This window comes from Canis aureus, chromosome 4, assembly GCF_053574225.1.
Source record: "Canis aureus isolate CA01 chromosome 4, VMU_Caureus_v.1.0, whole genome shotgun sequence".
Classification (NCBI taxonomy): domain Eukaryota; kingdom Metazoa; phylum Chordata; class Mammalia; order Carnivora; family Canidae; genus Canis; species Canis aureus.
In genome coordinates this window covers 75,231,998-75,257,939 of record NC_135614.1, presented here as the reverse complement: position 1 = coordinate 75,257,939, position 25,942 = coordinate 75,231,998, and the positions used below count along the sequence as shown (strand labels likewise).

Below are 25,942 nucleotides of genomic sequence, written 5' to 3'. Positions count from 1 at the left end.
GGAGAAAGGCTCTGGGCAGATTGGTTTAGAGAAAAATAAAGTAGGATAAATAAAGTGACACACGTTCATTTCCTGGGCTTCTCAGAACTTTCAATATACTAAACTCCCCCATTGGCATGTTGAAAACAAATTAATTTTTTTAAAAAAGACTGTATTCCTATACACCTGAATTCTTTTTGAAATGGTCAGTGATTTAAATTTTGGCAAATAAGAGTCTTTAGAACCACAGTAGAAAAACTAAGAAAGATTTGGTTTTATTTTAAAGCAAGGGGTACTGCAGCGCCTGCTTGAACTGAGGGTACGAGAATGCTTTTATAGTTTGGTAAAGAATCTGGGCCCCACTTCAGGACATAATAAAGTCTGTGAACACGACTATCTCACCAATGAACTATTTTATCTGATCACAGAAACATGACTTCAATACATCCCTGTGAACTAATTTTTCTTTATGATTCATGGCGGCTGGGAGCTAGCTCTGGAGACAGACAAATCTGGGTTCAGACTCCATTACCACCACTTTCTAGCTGCATGTTACCCTGTGTCCTCATTGACAGAATGGAGAGGAGAATAGTACCTGTCCCTTAGTGTTGCTGTGAAAATAAAATGTCTGGAAAGTCGTCAGCAGGGTGCCCGGCCCCGTAGCAATCATGTGACAAATAGCAGCTATTTTTATTTTTACTGAAGCGGGGGCTTTGAGTTTCTTACTTTCTAGTTACAACATGGGTGCTCGAAGCAAAAGGAGGTTGGTAACTATTGTTGCTGAAAAGCTACCACCAGGCTGGTGTGGAAAACATTTTGCCGGTTAACATCTCAAAAGTGAGCCGGAGCTTATCAGCGCTTGGAAACAGACAGTGTGACACAATGCCTTAAGCCCAAAGAAGATGATGTACAGGCTGTGGCTGGAAATCAGTGTCCTTTCAGTGACCTGGAGATTTCAGGCAAGGGGAATCCTGCCACCTTGTGGCGGGAGGAGAGTAGGCCCCGGGCAGATTTCTACTCCCTAGCAGAGGTCCTTCAGATTTTTGCCCACCTCTGATTTTATGAGGCCCTGGGCAATTGACTTAATTTGTGCCTATTTCTTCTTCAGATTTCAAACCACATTATCTCTTGGTTTACTGAGAAGGAGGTTAAAGTGCCAGATAGCTTTCTGTATTTTATGCAGTCAGTAGTAGACAGAGAATGAATTAGTCTTTAGATGGAACTTGCATATAAAAAAAAGTCTTGTAAAATTTTGGGTCTCATGTTTCTGTGGAACAAATACTTTTTTTCAGGCAAATAGGGGCTATGAAAACCACACTTTGCAGGCTTGAGGTCTAAATAGGAGATGACTGAAGAACACTTAATAGAAACCAGGTTTCTGGACCAGATTTCTTTTGGACCAGATTACTTCTAACTCCAGCCCAACTTCTCCAGTATTAGAAAATCAGAGTATGGGAATCTTAATGGCTGGAAATGGGGAAGATAGATCCTCTTTGTAGCACTTAACAGGGCCTCCGGGCTCTAAAATCTGTGTGTTCATGAGATCACCTGAAAACTATGAACAATGTAAGAGACCCTAAATTTTTCAGCTGTGATTAAAAGCAGTTTTTTCAGCTGTGATTACAGGCAATCCAGGTATCTAAGACATCCTTGGCTGCCACCTGAATCAAAGGAATTGCTCCCTGCTCTTCAGGGAGAAAAACTAAGACTCTAGAATCATTTTAGAGGCCTATTAGAAGAGTCAGCATTTTTGGGGTGTGGGCACATGGTCAAACAGTTGCCCTCAGACTGAGTTCAGCCAGCTAGCTTAACAAACCAGTGATTTGGAGCTGGCCGAGAAGGCAAGAACGAAGACAAATGCACAAATGGTTTTCTGCTTTCCTTTAGGTCTTCCATTACCAGTAAATTGAAAACCTCCACACAAGATAGCCAACAATAAAGCCGACCTGTTGATAACAAAAATTTTGGATCACAAGACATATTTATCAACTTTGATAGCCATGGGAGATCAAAAGCAGAACTAAGGACTGTAGGAGGGGGGAAAAGAGTCTACTTATCAGCATTACAGGTAAAATACTCAAGGCTCCTTAGAAAGTAGGAATCCTGATCTATAACTTAGGGTGAGGAGGGGGGTTAGAAATCTTTAGACAAACGCTTTTAGTTTCTTAGTGGCTGGGAATCCAATACCTTGCTTAATTCCCTTTTATAACTCAAATTTCATTTCTTTTTCAGTTCTGGCTTTTAAAAGACTCTGCAATATCTAAGTAGTTTATTGGTGAATATTTTAATATAATATTTGGAAGTACTTTTAGTCATAACCTGTTTCAGGTCACTAAAACTGCCTTGTGAAGAAACACTTGATCTGAAAACATTTGCCCTGGTCTCATGCCATGTTAAGAGTCAGAAAGGACTTTTTGATTCTTACTATAAATGAAGGAGCTAGGGACAAGATAGATTGATTTGTTCAAGGTCAGCCTGGTGATTATGAAGCTGATTTTCTGAATCACAGATGATTACTTCCCATCTCACTATGCTGCCCCCAGCCTCAAAGTGGATTAGAGAGACTTGTTATGGCAGGAATGTTCACCAAGGTTGTTTTAAAAAGAAATCCTGAAAAAATAAAAATAAATAAATAAATAAATAAATAAAAAATAAAAAGAAATCCTGACCTTCCCCCTCCTGCAACCCCAAACAAATGTGTATCTAGGAAAAAATGTTGGCAATCTCAAATCATGTCCCTTACTGTCTTCATGTACCCAGGGAGAAAAGAGAAATTAGATTCCTGTGAATTTACAATATAAACTTTTCTTTTCCCTCTTCATCGATTCTCAATTACATCAGCAGAATTAATGGAGTTCCAAGACTGTCTTTGGGCATCCAAGTGCCTTCTAACAACGGCTCTACTTTGTGCTTGTAAGAACCACATTTTGGTTCTTCATTCAAAAAAATTATTTCAGTCCTTTGTTCAGTCTGTACAACTTAATGAGCAACCAGTACCCAAGCAAGGTGTAGTGGGGAGTAGTGTGCTGCTGTGGCCTAAGTACATATATACGGATTAACCCCCGGCTTGTCTGTAGACCAGTAGTCTTCCTCCTGCAGGTGTCTTCCCCCTTAGCTAATTCCCAGAATATGTTCAGTCTGGGACTCAGGGCCAGGGTCCCAGGATGCAGCCCTGGCTGAAAGCAGCTATATCCCACTGACCTTTTCTGCAGGCTTGTGAACTGGTTGCCCAGTCTGTCATTGCTAATTTGCCCTCTCTGGAGATGGGGCTGCTCTTCTTACCCAGAATATTCTGAACTGACTAAACGAGCCTCAGAAGCATTGCTTCCATTTTCACATATCCAGATGAAAATGGATTTTCAACAACGACTGTGATAAATAAAAAAAACAAAAGTACTGGACAGGACACTAAAATGTTTTAAATTTCCTATTTTGGGAGACCCCAAAAGTCCAAAAGTCTTAAAATCTCTAGACTGACAAACGTGTATCAATGAAGAAAAGCATGAGTGTAACATTAAAATAAAATGTTATGGTGTAATTCCGTTTTTGCATTTGAAATAGGTTTTAAATATTTAAATATTTCTTGTGTTTACCATCAATGCAAAGTTGCTAATAGTCCATTTTGTGAGATTTTGATGTTAAAATGTTTAATGAAATGGTTGTGATAATGAATGGTGGCTAGTTTTAATATCTTCATAGCTGACAAAATAACAAGTTGTTACTTTTGTTGGTTCTAAAAGTTTTAAAAGTTTGGTATCTTGTGAAATTCTCAAGTTTTAAGAAACCACCTTGGAAATAGCCAACTCAGTAAAACCGAATATAAAGTTGCATTCTCTCTTGGAAAACTGTGGATGAGAACTAAATTCATTCAATGGAAACCAGCAATCTGGATAATCCACCCCAATCAAACACTTGATGTTTCTAACAGATCGGAGTCAATAAGGTCATTCACAACTTTCAGATTCTTTTTAAAGTAACTAACAGGCACTGAAAGTTTTGAGGTGGATAAGGGTTAGCTATTTTCCTACAATCTCTGTACCAAATTAGAAAAAAAAAAAAACAAAAAAAAACAATCAAGCCCAGATCAAACAGTCCCACAGATTTTATTTTATTTTACTTTATTTTTTTAAAGATTCTATCCATTTGTTCATGAGATACAGAGAGAGAGAGAGGCAGAGACACAGGCAGAGGGAGAAGCAGGCTCCATGCCGGGACGCGGGACTCGATCCCGGGACTCCAGGATCACACCCTGGGCCGAAGGCAGGGGCTAACCCGCTGAGCCACCCAGGGATCCCCCACATAGATTTTAATAAACATTTTTCAGCAAGCATAGTTTATGCAACCTGTTCCTTTAGGTCAGTGAAGTCCTATTTCTCTGTTTTGGTAGCTCACACACCAGTAACCACGAAAGGTCTACTTAAGGCAAACTCCACAATATTCCAGAGGTGAGATTGTCCTAATCCAGTCAGCAACAAGCAACCAGAAGTCCTTGGACAAAATGGCAGGAAGCAAGACCATATAGGGGTCAAGCCTAGGCACCACGCCTAACTGTACAGGCTACAAGCCTCACTACTAGATTCTCATGTCCTTCCCATGCAGGCATAGGGAACTACTCTGACGTAATTTAATCATCTCACACAATCTGAATACCTCTAGTTTTGCCCATGAGAGCCACTGTTATTATCTATCATATTGATCAACAAGCTATTAATTTCAAAAGTAAAACCTACTTTAAACATTTAATCTACTAATTATCAGAATCTCTGGTGGTATCTGAGAAGGGATAACGCAAATGCCTGGAACAGCTGCCCAAGGCACCTCTGATTAGGGCACCAGCTGTCCACTCCTGGAGCGGGAAATCTATGTTAGAGCTGCCAGCTGCTCTGGGTGCATGTTAACCCGACTTGTGTGTGAAAACAGTACCTATGATAGAATTAGGAAAAGAAAAACTACTATAGAATTTCCTCAATTTCTCAGGACTCAGTAGATTTTGCTTCAGGTGCGGACAAGGGGAAGTCAGTGTGAAGACAGGGAAAGTAAGAAGGGAGTATGTTGTTCTGAAAAATCCCCCAGTCTAAACTGTTAAGAATGCCACATGATGCCCTTTTAGCAATTGTTAACAAATTCGTACCAGGACTACTTGATACACCACAGAAACTCTGTGGCTTCTTATTAAAGTGATTATGGGGCAGCCCTGGTGGCTCAGTGGTTTAGGGCCGCCTTCAGCCCAGGGCGTGACCCTGGAGACCTGGGATCAAGTTCCATGTCGGGCTCCCTGCATGGAGCCTGCTTCTCCCTCTGCCTGTGTCTCTGCCTCTCTCTCTCTCTCTCTGTGTGTGTCTCTCATAAATAAATAAAATCTGAAAAAAAAAGTGTGTTACAAGACTTTTTATTACAAAAGTAGAATTTTAAAAATCATCTTACTTTTTATTTTGAATCATTTCATCAATTCCAGGTGGAGGCATACCATCATCAAACACGGAAAAACATTAAAAACAGAGAAATTAACTACCTATTCCTGTAGTGAGCACGATTTAATAAGAAAATGAGATAAACTTCAAAAACAGTAAAACTAAAGGTCTAAAAAATAAGATTCTATTTTTCTGTGTGTGACACGTGAATTTGTAGTCTCCATGCCTCCTGGTCGGCCTGAGAAAGCACTCCCCCTAGCGGACTTTCATAGGAATTTAAGCAAAGTTAAACTAGTAAATTCCTAGGTCAAAGAGAACACACTAAATAGGAAATTCTGTTAAATCAGTACCGTGTAGTGTAGAAACAATTACACTCGTTAGCTTATGAAGCATAAATAGCTAACGATATGTGCAGCTAAAATGATTGTCTTAAGTGTGCAAAAGTCAGTCTCTCCCTATTAAACCAATATATATTTTAAATTCTTCACAGGTACAACTTTTAAAAAATACCTTAGATTGAAATCAATTCAGAGCTCAATAATTGAAATTAAATAGTGACTAATAAGATGCTAAAAGATAGCCTGAATGGAGGTTCTCTCATCTAACAAATATTTATTGAACATGTTATATATTAGGCACTGTTCTAGGTATAGGACATTCCAGTGAACAAAAGCCAAAAAGAACTGCCCTATTTTAAAGGAAAATTATAGTCCTTGAAATTCTGATTAAATATTCTCATAATTATGTTTTAGGTTTCTTCTGTTCTTGATGTTTATCTAAAAAAGTATTTGTACAACATTTAGTAGATTCATTCATTTCCTTCTTAAACGTGTCCTACACTTGACCAAACTCCAACTCTTTTTGTGCCAGCTGGCATCCTGAGGTTACCTGGGGGACTTAGTAGTTATCAGGTAGTGACTCTGGGCTAGACACCCAGCCTGCCCATGGACTCGGGAGCAGTGCCCACAGCTGTTCTGGGGGAGCGTTTTCCTGAAGTGCTTTGTTTGAACTACTCTCCAAACTCCTCTAATGCCATGTGGCCTGTTTTAAGGCAGGATTCCAAATACACCCTTCTGATGAATGTTTCTGATGAATATTAATATTACTCAACTGTTCTTTACCACAAATACCAGGGTTTGGGGGGGGGGGTGGTCACAGGTCACAAAGACAAAGACTAGCATTGGTAGGTAGGGGCCAGGGAGGCCCAATGAATCCTGCAATGGATGAGTTTTTTCCCCCATGAAAAACTGTCTCACCCACAAAGGCCAACAGTGCCTACCCAATGAGCTGTTACCACACAGCTCATTGGAACTTTATTTTAGTTATATATTTTTTCTACTAGAAAACAAGCCAGATAATCTTAGTATTGCATTTTATTAGATATCTACACACCATAAGAATTGACTGAAAATTACCCAAGAAAGTGCAAAACCACTTAATTGCTGGTTTTCTACATCTTGTTTGGATGAGAAACTCTTATGGGTGAATAGCAGGTATCTAATATGTACTTACTACAGTACTTACTGCACTGAACAGTGGCAGAGAACAAGAAGAAATTCTGTAACTCTGGTCTGCTTTATATCTTGTTTATAGCTTTCTTTAAAATACATACTTTAAAAATAAATCATTTTAAAAAATAAAAATAAATCATTTAATTACTCAGACTTGTTGGCAAAGCCTAAACTTCAGAACATTTGGAAAGAAATCACATGTAAAAGCAATAATTTCCGTGCAATTAAATGCATTAAAACAAAAAAAAAGTATCCTTCAAAAGTGAGACTGTTGGCTCACTTCCAGAGTCTCTAACAAGATTCCAGGTAATGCCAATGCTGTTGGTTTAGGTGCCACACTTTGAAGACCCACTGCGTTAAGATATATTCTTCGCAATTCAAACTAATAAGCAATACTTACACACCGCTGCCTTTTCTAATAGTAAATAAATAAAAGAACATTTCAGGTATGGATTCATCAAATGTAAAGTTTTTAGACTCTTGAAATGTCTGACTTAAATAGATTATTCATCTTGACTCATAATGATTCCCATGAGTTCAAAAGACGGAACCACAGCATAGTCCAGTAGTGGGTAATGTGTGACTCCATGGAAACATTTACTTACAAAATACACAGCAACTATTAGGATACATGGACCTTGTTCCCATCTCCTCCAGCTTCTTCTCTTTAGAAAAATCCAATATCATGGAGATACTAAACCCAGAATGAGAATGTGACCTATTTCAGGTAGAGATCACAGTGAATGCCATACTTAAGACTCTGATTCAGAAACTTCTTCATCAGGGCAGCAGTAATATTCCACAAAACATATCTGTCCATCCTCATTCCTAATCATATACTGTAATGAGAGAAACCCTCGGTTATCTGTTCGGATAGATACCTTACACGACAGGACTAAGGCCTTTGTAGAGGGTTTCAGTAAAGAAATCTTGTATCTGTAGAGGAGTAAATAAAAAGCAGTTGTTATTTGGACATGCTTGAAGCAGTGCTCATAACTCCAAGTAAAGGACAAAAATTAGCCGAGAACTACCAAGTAACAAATATAAAAATAAAATAAAATATTTGTCCAATTTGCTAATATTTTTCATTTTTACAATTTCATCCACTATCACAACTCCAAATCCCCAGGTAAACCCAGCACTCTACTACTTATTTAGATATTATACCTTTAGCAAGATTCAAAGTTTTACATTTATTTAATAGATATGCGATATTCACCATCATCACCAATATATTAAGAACTGACCTGTTGACCTGGGTTTGGTTACACTGAAATGATTCCATCAAATCAGAATCTTTGGGATAATCAAGATGGGAGCTTCCTGCATTTCCAAAAGTAGATAACCTACAGTAAAAAAAATGAGCGATTCATTTATCCATTGGTCCAACAATAAGTCCCATTAGGATCTCAGTAAAGAAGACACTTCCTTAAGAAGCTCATTCTGGTGAATGAAACAGATACGTAAACAAATGCTGACAATACACTATACCAATTACAGTAATAAAGATTCCTGCAGGGTGCAGTGGGAGGTCAGATCTAGCACCTAATAAACAGCTTTGGAAAAATGAATCACCTAAGGAATCCAGGGTTGTCTGCCTCAATTTCATTACCTTAATTCTATTCTGATACCTTTCCCCATCCTTAAATCAGAAATAATACAAAAGGAGAGAGCTGAGGAGTGATGGAAGACCCTGAGCTAACTCATCGGCAAGCCTGGAGTCCTATTCCCCATCCTTACCGCCACACCCAGGAATCCTGGCTTTTCTGTATCTTAGACCTCTCTTCAGGCTGTTTCATGGTTTTCCTTGCTTGGCAGTATTAGCAGGTTGTGTGTAGACAATTTCTAAATGTAAAGGTTTAATCTGCAAGAATGTATTGATTATTTGCTGTGGGGTTAACACATTGGTAAGTACTGTGAGCACAGTGGCTGCTGGTCTTCCTCAGGCGCCACCTTTTCTCTCCTCTAATGTAACCTTTCTCTGAGCCATCTCATCCATGCCCAGCCATGACGAGGACTCCCAAATCTAAATTTCCAGTCTAAGGACGCCTGGGTGGCTTAGCGGTTGAGCATCTGCTTTTGGCTCAGGGCGTGATCCCTGGGATCCTGCTTCTCCCTCTGCCTATGTCTGCCTCTCTCTCTCTCTGTGTCTCTTGTGAATAAATAAAATCTTTAAAAAAATAAATAAATTTCCAGTCTAGACCTATCCCCTGAACTCTGTATGTTAAACTACTCCCTAGTGTTACAGACACCTCAAATTTAACAAATCCAGAGAAAAATTTCAACTCCCAGTTCCACATGACCCAATCACTTTTCATACTGGAGATGAAAGATACCATGATCCATCTAGTTACCTGTGTCAGCACAGGCATCACTCAGGTGAGGATCCTCTAAAATATGCTGTTTAAGTGCCCAGAATTTTAATTCATATCACTGTTTAAGTAGGGTTTCATTGATTTACCATTTTGGTTAACAATGTAACCAACCTTGATTCAAATTTGTAACTGCCGAATGTCATAAGGGCCCACAGCTTCTAGAGTAGATGTAAAAAGAACATTTCTTTCATATTTTTTCCTCCTTTACACTTTAATATTCTGATGTATTTCAAAACAGAAGAACTATTTAAATCCTCTCTCCAAATGGATTCTAATCCTGAAAATTTCATAATTTGTTGGTTCAAAATACCAGGAACAGCTTGATAGTTTTTGACATTGTATTTCTGCTGAAAATTGCCCTCCCTTAGGAGCTTACCTTGATCAATACCCCCTAAGTACTCAAGTACTGTTCCCTAGGCGTCTCTGTTAATTATTTTGGTACTTAGTGGCATGCAATTCTGCTCCTTTTATGCTGTGTCATATATATCTTCTCCTCATCATGATTTTAAGCTGTTCCTCTCTTAGGGGCTTTAAAACGTAGACATGCACACAGGAGGTGACTAATAGATACTCAGTGAATGAACCATGTACAGAAAACATCTGCTTCCTTCTGTATCCTGTACTAACTTGAAAGAGATACAAACACCTTTCCCAAATGTTTAAGACCAAATTTTCCTTGTGATGTAACTTGATCTATACCAGTAAGTAGTACAATGAAAAGACCTCTAGTTTATGAAGTAGGAGACTAGGCTACTTACCTACAAACCAAAACTATGAAGCTTTAAATACTGAGTTCATCTTCCTGGACCTTAGGTTTCCTGATTTATAAAACTATGAAGAGTAAAAGCTCTCTAAAGATCTGAAAATTCTATGAGCTGGGATGATAAAAATTCTGCATCCTGAGCAAATGTGTAAGCAGAGAAAGAGCAGACTACAATATTAACTATCATTGCCCTCTGTGTTCAAGTACCTGAAATAAGGCTTGTTGGGAGACATGGTGATCTGTAGGACCTCACTCGTCATATCCAATTCAGAAAATGCTTCACGGAGCCCCTCTGACTGCAGAATAATTTTATTAATGACATTGGTGCTGCAGAAATCAAAATCCAGAGTCTCCTCCGGCTCCTGAGTATTGATTTTGCAGACTGTCACCACTCCTCCTTCTTCTAGAAAGAGCATCAAAGGGTAGCCATAACCTTGGTAACACATCCGAAGTGCAGTTAAAGTCCCTGCAAGGTAATAAATCATATGTTGGGCTTAGCTTTATAATGTATGCTCAGCTTCTTAAGATTATTACAACTCTTGAAGATTATTCTATTCTGCCCAATTTCTAGCATATATCTATATCTATCTCCTTATAAGAAGGGATCATATTTTCCCTGATGACATATGTAGGCAATTCAAATAATAACAGAACTAGGAACCAGAACAAAATTTAACTCTTTGAAATCATTTTCCAGTTTGCCAAAAACACCTCAGAAATAGCTTATTGATTTTATATACCTACAATTTTCAGGATGAAGAATCTACATGGACCAATATTGCAAGTAACAGAATTACTGCAGAATAAACTATGCTCTTTCTCAACGGTACAATGTGCACGACAGTAGACTGCTTTGATAATGTCAGTGTATCTACTGTGTAAGGACCCTTCCAACCTTTTCTATTGGGAGATACTATTTACATTTCCTCAAACTTTAAGATCAAATTGAGAGAAAAAGAGAAGGTGGTTAATGGTAGTGTGGGTTTTAACACTACAAATCACTAGCGGAGGAGGAGGAATAGGATGGGACATTCTAGCTCCTTCCTCTTACTAGATGGAGAGCTACAGTGAAGAAGAATAGGGGAAGGCAGGTGCTTTTATGAAAAACCAGCTAGGGAATGCTGCATTAGAAAAATGTATACTTAACAATAACGGAATTGTCAGTACAAAATTAAAATATATTTTCTAAAGAACCACAACTGAATTTTCCCTAGCTAATCTCCATATTCCTTTCCTGTGAAATAAAATCATTCTTCTGGGGATTCCTTGTAGTTTTATATCCATAGCAACCGAATTCACTATTCCTAAAAAAAATAAAACATGTAAATATTTTAAAATTAAACATTTCAGGAAATAGACAATTTATAAATAGGACTTAAAGAAATAAAAGCAAACACTTTTTTAACACAGTAAACTAGGTGTGAGAATTAGTTTCTGTTTTTCTCTGCCACTAAACTGTATAATTCTGAACAAGTTAGGGGAAAACACCATTTAATACATATTTTACAATGTTAAAGATAATACACATTCAAAGTCTTCTCTTGGTCAGTTCAAATTTAAAACCCCTAAAACGGGGGGTCCTGGCTGGTTCAGTGGTTGAGTGTCTGCCTTTGACTCAGGGCGTGATCCCGGGATCCTGGGATAGAATCCCACATCCGGCTCCCTACAGGGAGCCCGCGTTTCCCTTCCCTCTGCCTATGTCTCTGCCTCTCATGAATAAATAAAAAAAAATCTAAAAAAAGAAATAAAACCCCTAAAACTTTGTAAATTAAAAAAATTATAAACACTTTTGTAAATATGAAAAAAACATAGCATACTTCCTATTAATGTGAGAAGTTGAAATCCATGATCATGACCAATGATAAATTTGCAATTTCTAAGATATTGTTTATTACTTCTAATAACTTCTCCTGTATTTTTCTGACCATTTGTATAATGCTTTTGTGTCATTATAATGATAATAGAATGGTTCACCTGGCATAGGACTTGATCCAAAAATAGATAAACAGTCTAAAAGGATAGTTAAATTTATTCGAAAAGTAACAGACTCTTCTTGAACTATAAACTCTTGAAATATTCCAGCCTGTGAAAAAACGTAAACATAAAAATGTATACATATTAATGAAAACTCACATAAAAGTTTCTAGATTTCACTTTATATGTTTTAAAAATAACAATGTTACGCTAACCCCATGAAAATAATTTCTGATTACCGATCAAAACATCTTAAGACTTTTTTCAACTATTATTAGTTAGAATACTACTACTCGGTAGTTAAGGTGTAACTGATTTCAGTACCATGCAAAACTTCAGGAAAGGTCCTTCATCTAGGTTCTTGGATCTAAACTATTGTCCCACGTGACTTCCCCTTGTCTCATTTCTGTGGCCATCAGTAGGGCTCAAGTCCTTCGGAAAACAGCCAAACAATCTGATAATGCATCAGTGATACCGATTTTCAATTTCTTTTGAGGACAAGAACCACGTCTTATCTATCCCTCTATATCTGAGGTTACACTATGCACTTAAGTGTTAAAAAAAATGTTGGATTAAATTTGAAATCCTATGTGAACCATACATATATCACTTTGTAAGGAGGGATTATAACCAATAAAAGGGAAAAGGGAAGTAGTTGCCAAAACCATATACTCTGGAAACAAATGTTTGGGTTCTCATCCCAACGCGGCCACCTGCCATCTGTAGGACTGTTGGCAAATCACTTAAAAGACGCCTATTTCGGGGCAGCCTGGGTGGCTCAGCGGTTTAGCGCCGCCTTCAGTCCAGGGTGTTATCCTCGAGACCTGGGATGAGTCTCATGTCAGGCTCCCTGCATGGAGCCTGCTTCTCCCTCTGCCTGTATCTCTGCCTCTCTCTCTCTCTCACCCTGTGTGTCTCATGAATAAATAAAATCTTTAAAAAAAAAAAGTTATAAGAAACAGGCAAAAATTAATTTAAAAAATAAAAAAGACGCCTATTTCGGGGATCCCTGGGTGGCTCAGCAGTTTGGCGCCTGCCTTCAGCCCAGGGTGTGATCCTGGAGACCCGGGATCGAGTCCCGCATCGGGCTCCCGGTGCATGGAGCCTGCTTCTCCCTCTACCTCTGTCTCTGCCTCTCTCTCTCTCTCTCTCTCTCTCTATCATGAATAAGTAAATAAATAAATCTTAAAAAAAAAAAAAAAGACGCCTATTTCGGGGATCTCTGGGTGGCTCAGCAGTTTGGCGCCTGCCTTCAGCCCAGGGCGTGACCCTGGAGACCCCGGATCGAGTCCCACGTCCGGCTCCCTGCATGGAGCTTGCCTCTCTCTGTGTCTCTTACGAATAAAAAAAAAAAAAAAAAAAAGGAAGAAATGAGAGAGACGCCTATTTCCATACCTGAATAAAAGCATTTGCTTGCACACACTTTGCATTTTCCACCGTAACCTTGATTCCGTTTTTAGTGGCGAAACACGTCGCATGATCTCGGAAATGAATAGCCTTCAGGATAGTGGAGAGATGCCTGACGTTGTCAAGGCTGGCCACCAGGCTGTAGTCGCAGTCCTCTTGGGTCTGTGGGGTTAGGAGGGGCATCGCCCTCGGCTCCTGCGGCCGCAGGGGATGCTCCCGGTGGCCACACGCGCCGCTGCGGGTCGGCGAAGCCCTGAGGACCGCAAGACTCGGGGTCAGGGCAGGCAAGGCGGGCGGAGGCGGCCCGGGCACCCAACTCCGCCGGGCAAGGGCTGAACCCCACATCTGCCACTTCGGCTCTCTGTGACTCTGGGGGGGGGGGGGGAACGACTCCTCCAAGCTACGATTTCCCCGCCTCTAGCAAGGGGCCAGCACCACAGGGCAAGTTGTGAGCACCGCAGTTCCCGGGGGACCAGTTTCCGCGCCAAACCGCGCCTCCCCGCCCCCCAACTCTGCCCCTAACGGAACAGGGATGGAGCGCGGGCCCCAGGCAACCCCGTTCCCCAGCCTGCACACACGCGGCATCTCTTTACCAGTCCCGGGATCCCGGGACGCGGAAACCTCACCTTTGTGGCGGGATCCGGGCGCCAGGGAGCCCTCCGCAGCCGGGCCCCCCGGCAGGCCCGCCCGCCGCGCCTCCCGGGCAGCCGGGGAGGAAACGCTCGGCTCCCGCCGCTCTTTTCAGACCCGACGGCCACCTCGGCCACCGTCACCACAGAGCTGGAGGCGGCCTAGAGCGCCGCGCCTGCCCTACCGGAGACCGGAAGAGCCTACCACCGCGCCGGGGGACTGCAGGGCCCGGCGCAAAGCACCATAGAGATCGGAAAGGGGAGCGAGCGGCCGCGCCGGAAGGAAAGCCGAGACCGAAGGCGACCGGGCAAGATGGCGGCGGCCAAGAGGAAGCGGCGTGGAGGCCTGGCGGTTCAGGCCAAGAGACCGAGAAAGAACCAAGAAGATTCCAAGCAGCCAGCTAAGCTGGGCGACGTGGCAGAAGAGGCGGAGGAAGAGGAGAGAGGCCGTATCCCAGGCCCCGTGTGCAAGGTAGAGAGGGATAACCTCCGGGTTGCACCAGCGCCTGCGGCTCTGGCGCCTTCCCTGGGGCCGCCAACCTCGTGAGAGCTTTGCTGATTTCGGAGTTGCCTGTCTGTTGCCAGAGCTCGGCCTCGGCTCTCTTTCCCGGTCAGACGGACCACGGTGCTTACAGCTGGTTCTCGTGCACGTGGTCGCCCTCGCGGAGGCCAAGGCCGAGGAAGCGGGCGGGCCTCGGAGCTCTTGCGGGGTTCGCAGGGAAGCGGCCTTTGGGGTGTTCCGTCCCGTGGTGTGTCGTCTCCTTCATTTTTTTCTTCTTCTTGGGGGTGTTACTACCTTTCCTTTTAAAGTTATTTCTCGCTATCGGGTATAAATCTTCCAGTATCTAGTCAGCTACTGTCAGTCGGGGATCCTGAAGCTTGTTAAGCGTCCTTTAAAGAGTTGCGGTGTATCTATCCATCTATCATCTATCTATCTATCTATCTATCTATCTATCTATCTATCTATCTAGTCTAAGCTTGTTTAGCGGTCCTTTAAAGAGTTGCTGTCCATCTATCTATTCACCCACCCATCATCCATCTATCTAATCTATCTATCTTGCTCTTCCGCCATAGTCAGCTACTGTCAGTCGGGGATCCTGAAGCTTGTTAAGCGGTCCTTTGAAGACTTGCTGTCCTAGGGACAATGATTTTGACTGGTCTGATCAGGTTTTTAACTCTTAAGGGATGTTGGAAGCTAGACTAGATAGAATGAACTCTCCTTGTATTCACACTTCTGTCACATGTCAAGCGCTGTACGCAGTCAGGCCTCCTCTGGCTTTGGGATTGCTAAACCAGAATGTGACTTCCGATAGTGTTGGGAGTTTCGAAGGAAACTAAGAATTCATGTAAGTTTATGGTTTGTATTCAGAAGAAGGCGAACACAAGTTGTTGGGCCTTCCTTCCTTTCCTTACCCTAGATTGGATACTGTGGAGGCAGAAATGGTCTTTGATTTATTTCTGTTTTGGTTCTCTTTCAACTTTCCTGGCCCTTAGCCTAGTTAGTACTCTGGCAGGTAGTAGGTGATAAATGACAGTGTATGGTGGAAAGCACTAGGAAAGGAGTTAGCTCTGAGGAATGAAAGGCGAGTTTAAATTCTAGCCCTGACATTAATTAACGTCCATATTTTGAGCTCCTTTGTCATCTGCAAACTGAGAGGAAGAAAATGTGATTTAATTTTTGTGACGAATAAGCTGGACTTCTAGAAGATTTTCAAATTAAAATTGAAAGTGCTGCTACTCTTCCCTTAACCTGGAAGGAAATATGATAGTATATGTGACATGAGTCATAAAATGAGAAATTCTGTGGAAGTACAGAAGATAGAGGTTACTCTCTTACCCTAAGACAAGTCAGGTAAGGGATCATGAGATTTAGCCCTGGCGCTGGATCTCAAAGTAAGCGCACAATTTCAGAATTCAGTTTTCAAAAATGAGAGGGAACAATACAGTGGCAAAGAAGAAAAAATGATCAAAAGCATTGAAGCGGAGGAAAAATGCAGAAAATCTGAAAAAACGAGCCAGTTAGCTCAAAGGTAGGGTTGATTTAGGGCAATTAGTGAGGGAAAAATAGAGATGTATTTTAGGATCTAGTGTTAAAGCTATGTTCTTTGGAGTTTGTTTAGAAGATCCTGGGAGGCTAAGGATATGATTGAAACAGTGCTTTAAAAAAAATTAAGCTGGTGCTAGTTGGCCAAACTTAATTGGAGAAACTCCTGTCTGGGAAGGCTAGCCATTTAGGAGATTTGACATGATAAGGATCTGAATTCAGGCACTGTGAACGGGAATGGAGTAAGAGTTCTTTTGAGAAAGAAATTGACAGCATTTGGTAGTGCTTATGATACAGGAGAATAGAGCAAATAGATGATTCAAAACCTGGGGGATGGAAATGATGGTTGCATCGTTAGAAAAATAAACAGGAAATTTGCTATGTTTAAGGTTTAGTATTCTAGAGTTGAATTTGAGGTAGTATTAAGTCAAATACTTGGGTTATTAAAAGTGGTGAGAGTTCTTTACATTTCTGTACATTTGACAGTTGAAGCTATGGAATGATTATGAGAACTCACTTCTGGAGAGAAGAAGAAACCAAGAGAAGAAGGCTAGGAAATATCTTTATTTTTATTTTTATTTTTTAAAGATTTTTTTATTTATTCAGAGAGAGAGAGAGAGAGGCAGAGACACAGGCAGAGGGAGAAGTAGGCTCCATGCAGGAAGCCTGACATGGGACTCGATCCCGGGTCTCCAGGATCACACCCCAGGCTGCAGGTGGCACTAATCCGCTGCGCCACAGGGGCTGCCCAGGAAATATCTTTATAGCATCAGGGGAGGTTTTGGAGAGATGGAAGAAGGAAAACCAAAAGTGAAGAAAGACAAGGAAAGCATTTCTGGGAGGCAGTCATGGTCAGTGAATACCACTGAGAGATTGTTAGGATTGTTTGGCCTGCTACCTGGAAGCTTTTTATGATTATTAATTTGTCTCTACTTACCTTATATACAAGGAGTTAACTTTTCCATTGGCTGTGTTATTTTATTAGAACCAAGGGCTATTTTAGCTTGCTTTTTTAGATAGGGGATCTAAATTTCATCTATAAGATAAAATTATAGATATAACTTCATCTATAAGACTTTATTTCAATAAAGTTTGCTTTTTTGCATCATCACATGATGCCATGATGGTTTGCCATGTTGTTATCTGTCATATACAATAGACAAAATGAAAATGGCAAAGCATTGAAATAAGGGTTTCACACTATTCTTGCCTCCTTGTTGTTTTGTTTTGTTGTGTTTTGTTTTATTTATCCATGAAAGACACAGAGGGAGAAGCAGGCTTTGTGAGGGGAGCCTGATGTGGACTCACTGTATCCCAGAACCCCAGGATCATGACCTGAGCTGAAGGCAGGTGCTCAACACTGAGCCACCCAGGCATCCCACTCCATGTCTTTTTTATTGCTTGCTTGTTTTCTGTTTTCCCATATGAGAACAGTGCCTGACTCCTGATAGGAATCTAGTAAATATTAAATTAATATTAAAGTTTTCTTGTGAAAGGAATTTTGACTGAGGAGTTTGTTTGAAATCAGGAGTGGAGGGTAGTCCGGGTGGCTCAGAGGTTTAGCGTCGCCTTCAGCCCAGGGCCTGATCCTGGAGACCTGGGCTCCAGTCCCACGTCGGGCTCCCTGCATGGAGTCTGCTTCTCCCTCTGCTTGTGTCTCTGCCTTTGTCTCTCTCTCTGTTTCTCTCATGAATAAATAAAATCTTAAAAAAAAAAAAATGGAAAGATTGTATATATAGTTAAACATCTCAGTTCCCTGAATTATACACCTGAGAGAGAGGCAGAATTAAGGATATAGTCTTGATACATTAGAGGATGATGGAGTATTTAAAAACTAGATACTTTTAAACTATCTTTAAAAAACCAAGGTAGGTTCAGTATGAGCTTTAAAAATTTTAACATTTTCTTTTTCTTTAGGGCAAGTGGAAAAATAAGGAACGGATTCTCATCTTTTCTTCCAGAGGAATAAATTTCAGAACAAGACATTTAATGCAAGATTTGAGAATGTTGATGCCTCATTCTAAAGCAGGTGCTTTTATATCATACACTTTAAAAGTTCTTATTTATAAACTTGTCTATATATTCTCACTTTAAATTGTTGTTTAACCTTGTCATTTATTCAGCCTTATCAGGTAAAGAACTCTGTTGCCTCAGAACAGTGATAAAGTTTTTCCAATTCACATTTTGTTAGAAATTCTTTGCAAAATTCATTAAACATTCCCTTCACTTTCTCAGGTATCCTATTATTATCAAAACATTTCTTGAAGGTCCAGGAATGCCTTCATTGTAGTGCTCTCAGATGTGATAAGCTGGTTTGTCCTTCCAAGTAATTGGTGACTGCTATGTATTGCTATCTGCTTTTTTTTTTTTTTTTTTTTTTTAAGGTTGGCTCCATACTCCGAGTGGAGCCCAAGCCCAGTGCAGGGCTTGAACTCACACACAATGCTGAGATGGACAGTCATACTCTTAATCACTGAACCATCCAGGTCCCCCACTATCTGCATTAAAAAAACAAAAACCTGTTCTTATTTAAAAGTTAATGGACCATAGTGGGATTTGAAGCACCTTTAAGGTGGGGCTCAGCCTACTTCTAAATACCAAAATATTCTTTTTAGTGATGGTGTATCTTTCAGGCAAATGAAGTTTTAAGTTAGAACTGCGGCAGTACCATCATAGAGCTGTTTTTGTGCCTTTGTTGAGGGGAGCTTTTGGCTTTAATTCTAGATAATAATTTTGTTTCTTAGACCACTGTTTCTCAAAGTCTGCTGTTACATCTTCATATCTCTAAGAGATTTAATTTTTTTTTTGTGATCTAAAACCATTTTTTAATCCATTTTCCTGACAACTGTGATTCAAAATTGAAATAAATCTTCTTCAGTTCAAATTTTAGTTTTCTTCAGTAAGTGTTCCTTAAACTGCAATCCTAGAACATAGTGTTCTGTTTGTAAGAGTGTTTCCATATTTGAAAGGGACTTATAGAACATGTAAAGTTGACAGGAGACCACTGCTTAGAACATAGTTTATGATTCTTGAGGACTGTTTTCTTTTTTTTTTAATTAAGATTTTATTTATTCATGAAAGAGAGACAGAGAGGCAGAGACACAGGCAGAGGGAGAAGCAGGCTCCATGCAGGGAGCCCGTTGTGGGACTGTTTTCTATTCAGTCATTTTTATTAAAAAAAAGTAACAAGATTTTTAAAGAGGTCATGTGTTTTTAGGCCTAATAATTTTGAAAATTAATAAAATATCTTAAACTGAAGATTGTAAAAACAGTACTTTTTTAGAAAGCATGTGTGATTTGTTTGAAGTAGCTTTGAAATCTCTTACTTACTTTCTTTTTTTTCTTTTTAGATACAAAAATGGATCGTAAAGACAAATTGTTTGTCATTAATGAGGTAATTTTAGATAGTAGTTCAAGTAAAATATAGGAACACTGTTTAGGAATAAAAATATTTTGGGACGCTAAAGATGTTCATTATACAATAAGTTATTCAATGACTTTTAAATTGTTTTGTAAAAGATAGCTCAGACATTTTATTAACTCTTCAATGATTTGCTTATAAATTTTTATATACTCACTATCTCTCACAGTTTAGTGATTCAGTATAAATTATTTCTTGGTCATTCTTATATTTGTCTTACGTCACCAAACATTGACATTTCTAAAGGACAAAGTTTCTCTTTTATTTTTTTTTTTCTCATCAGGTACAATACAGTGCTAAATTTATAGTGGGTACTTATTTTAAAAACTACCAACACGTACAAAATAAATTAAAAGTCCATTAAATATTTTTAAAACTACACATTTTAGAAATGTTTTTGCCAGTATTGAAAGTGGTGATACACGTGGTATTTGCTCTTAATTTTTAAAGTATTGTTGAGGATACTTAACTTTTATTTCTTACTATTTTTTAAGATTTTATTTATTTGAGATAGAGCACAGCAGGGGAGGGGCAGAGGGAGAGGGAAAAGCAGGCTCCTGCTGAGCAGGGAACCCAATATGTGGGGCTCCACCCCAGGACCTGATCATGACCTGACCCGAAGGCAGACACTCAACCAACTATGCCATCCAGGTGCCCCTAAACTTATATTTTAAAGCCAACTTTTAAAAATTTAGAGGAATTGTATTTTTAGATCATTTTCTTTCACTATTAGAAAGGCTTCTTTTATTCATTTAGCTTGAATTTTTGAGCCTGTGCTATATATGGCCTTACTTCAAGGCTGTGAAAACTGTTTTAACAGAACAATGCCCCTGTCGTCCAGTCGGGCTTATATTCTATGGGGGATTTAGTCCGCAAACAAGTATGATTTCAAGTGAAGATAAGTGAAAAACACAGGGTCTGAGTTTCCAGCAACTGAGGCTAAACTAGAAAACAACCAATAAGTGTTGGTTGTTCTAAATCCAATAAGAAACAAAAGCAGTGGACCTAAGAGTTTTTTAAAGTTGTTAGGTTTAAAGTCACAAGTAGTTGAGAGTTGATGAATGCTATATTACTTTAGGAATATTACAGTAATATAAACTGTCAAGATGTAGAAGTTTAATTCAACTTAAATAGGTTTTCTAACTTTTGCCTTTCATCCCTTAGTGATTTCACAGAAGTGAAATCAAGAAATGATAGTATAGATTAGGAAGAAAAATCTTAAATTTCTTAAGCTTAAAAATCAGAACACTAAAGAGTTAGAAATAAAAATAACCATTATAATGGATGTAGTTGATTCTTGAAGGACTGTGTGTCCTAAGATTGGTGAGGCTAAATGTAGTGTGCTTTATCCCTAAGGCATCCTTTTTTACTCTTTGTAGGTTGTACATGGGAGTATGGTGGGAGATAGGGTTCCCAGTGAACAGAAGAAAAGCCAGAGTGTCTAGTTTGCCTTAGAATACCTAAGAGGGATTTTAAATGTTTCCTTTTGTGAATTTACCTAGATTTAGGCCTTTGTAGCCTATTAACTTGCTTAAGTATTTTTGGGGGAATCTAGATATTAATGCTTTGGTTCTCATTTTTATTATCTATTTCATGTTTCTATACTTTGTTTAGGTTTGTGAAATGAAAAACTGCAATAAATGTATCTATTTTGAAGCTAAGAAAAAGCAGGATCTCTATATGTGGTAAGAGAATGTATTGAGACTTAGGTAGAACTGTTCTTGTAAATGGACTTATTTGTATCTCTTAGGTTGCAGACTGCTTTCAGTCTTCTATGTTAAAAGATCGGGCCAGGGGATGAAGCAAAGTCATTTGATTTCACAAAAGTTGAAACCTTTAAAGAAAATTTAATATATGGATGTTATAAGCACAGCATAATGTCTTTTAAACTGTGAAGTAGTTTACTATATTCTAAATTCTATTTAGTTGAACAATTTCATGTTTCTCAGGCTTTCAAATTCACCTCATGGACCATCTGCTAAATTCCTTGTTCAAAACAGTAAGTTGACTCAATTTAATTTTTTTTTTTTTTTTTTTTTTTTTTTAGTTTAAAAATTTTTTATGACAAAATTGAAAATCATGCTTTTGGGATAATTGTGCCAAAGTTATAGCTACTTTTGTTATATTTTTTTCTAGTTCATACCCTAGCTGAGCTAAAGATGACTGGAAACTGTTTGAAAGGTTCTCGGCCCCTTTTGTCATTTGACCCAGTAAGTTTCTCATTTAGTGTGTGAGGTCTAATTTTCTTACTCTGCATAGTTGTTTAGTGGACATGCTTGTGTAGTTCAGTTAGTTAAAATTTAAAAATACAATTTTAAGACACTGTTGTCAAATAATATGTTCACTTTATTTTTGTAGGCTTTTGATGAATTACCACATTATGCTTTGTTAAAAGAACTCTTAATTCAGGTAAATATCTTTTCTAGAAAGTATTTTTAATAACAGGAGTATCTCTGGACTTTTTGTTAATTAGCTATCTGAAACATACATGATATGTGGTAGAATAAGAAATTAACATATCTTTTTTTTTTTTTTAACTAGATCTTTAGTACACCACGGTATCATCCCAAAAGCCAACCATTTGTGGACCATGTGTTTACTTTCACCATTTTGGATAATAGGATATGGTTTCGGAACTTTCAGGTTAGCTTTAATTAATTTTTAATTACACTTTGAAATGAAGTAGATTATATAGAATTTGTAGAAAATGCAAATAATTATTTCCTTTGTTTTGTTTATTTATTTATTTATTTATTTATTTATTTATTTATTTATTAATTAAAGATTTTATTTATTTATTCATGAGAGACCCAGAGAGAGAGGCAGACACACCGGCAGAGGGAGAAGCAGGCTCCCTGCGAGGAGCCCGATGTGGGACTCAATCCCGGGACTCCAGGATCGTGCTCTGGGCCAAAGGCAGGCGCTAAACCGCTGAGCCACCCAGGGATCCCCCTATTTATTTCCTTTGTTTTAAATAGCTTTTTGCCCTCATAGACTTATAGCAATTAACAACTGTCTCATACTTTAACTACTTCTCTACTTACTTATTTCTAGGCTATGTTGGTATGGAGTAAGGGTTTTCTAAAAAGCAACTATGTTGGGGATCCCTAGGTGGCTCAGTGGTTTAGTGCCTGCCTTTGGCCCAGGGCGCGATCCTGGAGTCCCGGGATCAAGTCCCGCGTCAGGCTTCCGGCATGGAGCCTGCTTCTCCCTCTGCCTGTGTCTCTGCCTCTCTCTCTATGTCTGTCATGAATAAAAAAAGAAAAAAAAAAAAATCTTAAAAAGAAAAAGCAACTATATATGTTTAGCTAAATAAAAGTTTCTCCAAAGAGGTGGGAATCTGGGAGTGGACATTGTTAGGACTTAGAAAAACATGATCCCTATAGAATGCATTTACTGAGAATTCTAAGATGAGTCATGGTGACTCATTTAGGAGGAGAGGTGATTCTGGAAATTTGAAGCAGGAGTTCGGCAGGATAATAAATCAGAAAGGTAGAGAAGTGGAAAGAACAGCAAGACAGTTTCAGACAACATATGAAGTAATCTGGGCTCATTCCTGCACGTGGTAGTATGTTGGACACCCTGCAACGTGAGTTGAACATATCCCCTTAGCCTCTGAGGGCAGGCATACATGAACCAACATTGCTAGTATTTTGAATTCAGAAATTGCCTTTAATTCACGAATAAATTGGGCCAGGTATCCTTTTATATACCTTTTAACATAATGTGAATTAGATGTATAAACACAATTTAGGGGTTGACTTAAATTTTAAAAAGGTTCTCCACAGGTTACTTTAATACATTTTGTTACTGTGGTCGCAGTTTTAAAAATGAATTTAACCACAGTTTTTCAAGAATATGTGCACTGTAAGAAGCAAGATAAGGACCAAACTGGAATTACTCAATTTGAAAAGAAACACTGAGAAAAACAGTAATTTTCCCGTGACAATTATCTATAACTAGTAATTTATTTCAGAAAATAGTGAGAATTTGGCACTTGGCAGGTTTCACTTTCACCTTAATTTAATTGGTTCTCACTTCTTTGGGGCATAGTTGTGATGAGGTTATAACCAGTGTATCTTTGAGGAACAATATATCCAAACCAAAATGAAATGTTTCCTTTTTATTAAAGATCATAGAAGAAGATGCTGCTCTTGTAGAAATAGGACCTCGTTTTGTCTTAAATCTCATAAAGATTTTCCAGGGAAGTTTTGGAGGACCAACTTTATATGAAAATCCTAACTACCAGTCACCAAACATGGTAAGCTATTTTTGCTGTTTGGTGGTCCCTCAATGCCCAGAACTCTGGCCAGAATGATTCTGTCAAGCGATTTCTGTTAAGTATGAAACTAAATTTGTTGTTGTTGTTGTTGTTTTCTGCACACATTTTTGCAAATTACTACTTTTTTTAATGACAAGAATGAAGGGGGAAAAATGTGTAAGTGAATGTTCTCACCATATATTTGGAATGCATCTGATATTTTTTTTTGTTTTTAGCATCGGCGTATCATAAGATCCATCACAGCTGCAAAATACAAAGAGAAACAACAAGTGAAAGATGCACAGAAAATGAAAAAGAAAGAACCAAAGACTATTCTTCCACACGATCCCACTGCTGATGTTTTTGTTATACCAGCTGATGAAAAGCCGATAGAAATACAGTGGGTTAAACCAGAGCCAAAAGTGGATTTGAAGGCAAGAAAGAAAAGGATTTACAAAAGGCAAAGAAAAATGAAACAGAAGATGAACAGTGGCAGTGCAAAATGAATCAGTGGATAACTAACTTTTCAGTAATTTTATATTTATTTTGTATTCAGTGTGTAAATACGGTTTTATTATCCAGGACTACCTTACATCTCATTAGTGTGGCATTTAAGACAGAAAAACCAAATTAAACTTCGTGGCTTCAGTGGTGTGTATGTTTTTCTAAATATTACCAGAACTCATCAATTAATTTATTTTTCTTTTCAAAGCTAGTTTGATATTACTTAAAATTCAGCATACTTCAGGTTTAGCCTTGATTTCTTGGATTTAAATTTTGGGTTTAGCAAAGCTGAAATTGAAACAGATTTACTGGGTCATTTGCTACTTGTAAAACAACGAATTTTAGGCACTTTGAGAGCATAATTTCGGACGGTAACCTGCAGATAGACTGGTAGAAAGAAAAAACATCTTACTGAGATCGGAGTCCCTGAGTCACCAATGCAAGAGGCCTTGGAAAAGGCAATCCCTGATCCTTTTTTCTCACCTCAAGAAAGAGCACAATAAAAATTCTTAGGTTTAGAGAATCAAAGGATTTAATATATGTGTTGAAAGTATTTTGTAGATTACAAATTTAATTTAGAAGCAGTGGGTATAAATTGCTTGAGTTAATAATTAAGAGGAAGGAAAATGGAACAGTAGTTAGAGGGTACTGGAACATTTGAGTTTCTCTCCTGATGAAAGAACTGTTTGAGGCAGAAAGCAGGAAGCTTATATCCTGGAGGTTAGTTAGTAAGAGGGAAAGACAAGATTCTGGGTGTTAGCGGCCATGGACAGGTAGCTGCTGAAGAGGCAGACTGATTTACATACACATATCCATAACAGGATTGGATCATGTGTGTATTGTTCTGTGACCCACTTATTTCATATTAATCATTTCCCCATGTCTTTATTATAGAACATGACTAATTGCATAGTATTCCACTCTATGCCGTAACTATACAATCTATCCCCTATTGTGGGATATTTCAGTCATTAACTTATGGGTGCTTATAGCAAACATTTCTTGACGTAAATTATTTTATATCACCCTTGTGGTTTCGTATAAGTGGAACTCAAGTCAAAAGATACGAATGTTAAGACATTTTGTATTTCACCAGAGGTCAGAGTTCATATACTTAAAACAACAGTGAAATAATGACACTTGACAACAGTGAAATAATCATTGTCAGTTTGGTAAGTTAAAAAAGAATACCTTTTTGGGGAAGATAATAGTTTTTCTTTTGTTACTAATCTTGTTTTTGTAGTTCTCTTTTACTAATTTGTAAGAGCTCTTCTATGGCTGAGTTATTCTATACATCTTTCCCGGTTCCTCACTTGTATTTTAATTTTGTTCTTTAAATCTGTAGACAGAACAATTGATTTTCTATTATATTTCATTTTTTCTTAATTTTTTTCAAAGAAAGGCCTTGATTGTATAATGAGGCCACTTTATTTTGAAATAGTCTAAATTAGGCTACTTATCTTGCAATTCATATTAAGCAGGTAGGTCAGTTCAGAGGTTCACTTTTTTTTTTTTTTAAGAGGTTCACTTAAAATACTTGTGTCTGGTAATGAAGACCAAATCTGGTTAAGTGCAGGGGGAGAAAAATCTGATTTATTTCAGCAATTGAATATAGCCCAGGATGAAAAGCTGTAATTCAGGATTTGAATTTAAATACTCACAT

At 38.6% G+C, this 25,942-nt stretch overlaps 3 protein-coding genes across 19 annotated transcripts in view; 2 read left to right on the top strand and 1 right to left on the bottom strand.

Annotated features, from left to right (window-relative positions):
• TTC23L (tetratricopeptide repeat domain 23 like) overlaps positions 1-4,052 on the top strand; it is a 59,385-nt gene extending 55,333 nt beyond the window's left edge. For all 6 annotated transcript variants that reach the window (XR_013378656.1, XM_077896276.1, XM_077896279.1 and 3 more), the window contains one exon: positions 1,867-4,052. The gene's annotated coding sequence lies outside the window, so the exon portion shown is untranslated. The remainder of the gene's footprint in view (positions 1-1,866) is intronic.
• The window catches only part of RAD1 (RAD1 checkpoint DNA exonuclease), a 61,148-nt gene that overhangs the window by 33,557 nt on the left and 1,649 nt on the right, over positions 1-25,942 (bottom strand). For 4 of the 12 annotated variants that reach the window (XR_013378658.1, XR_013378659.1, XR_013378657.1 and 1 more), the window contains exons 1-6: positions 23,971-24,039; positions 13,409-13,673; positions 12,014-12,122; positions 10,247-10,505; positions 8,149-8,247; positions 7,783-7,837 (exon numbers count right to left, since the gene is read on the bottom strand). Coding sequence is in view for 9 of the 12 variants with exons in the window: in XM_077896287.1 (XP_077752413.1) it covers positions 7,783-7,837; positions 8,149-8,247; positions 10,247-10,505; positions 12,014-12,122; positions 13,409-13,673; positions 23,971-24,014 (831 nt within the window). In the remaining 3 variants the exon portion in view is untranslated. Of the gene's footprint in view, positions 1-191; positions 2,590-7,467; positions 7,838-8,148; positions 8,248-10,246; positions 10,506-12,013; positions 12,123-13,408; positions 13,674-14,046; positions 14,207-23,970; positions 24,040-24,691; positions 24,763-25,470; positions 25,619-25,942 lie in introns of those variants that run through there. The other 8 variants (XM_077896282.1, XM_077896284.1, XM_077896283.1 and 5 more) reach the window with 7 other exon arrangements.
• BRIX1 (biogenesis of ribosomes BRX1) lies at positions 14,295-24,423 on the top strand. The gene is made up of 10 exons (XM_077896281.1): positions 14,295-14,521; positions 18,011-18,122; positions 19,444-19,487; positions 21,129-21,199; positions 21,464-21,513; positions 21,651-21,724; positions 21,873-21,923; positions 22,056-22,157; positions 23,647-23,775; positions 24,012-24,423. Exons 1-10 carry the CDS (start codon positions 14,363-14,365, stop codon positions 24,279-24,281), a joined length of 1,062 nt encoding a protein of 353 aa, XP_077752407.1. The 5' UTR covers positions 14,295-14,362; the 3' UTR covers positions 24,282-24,423.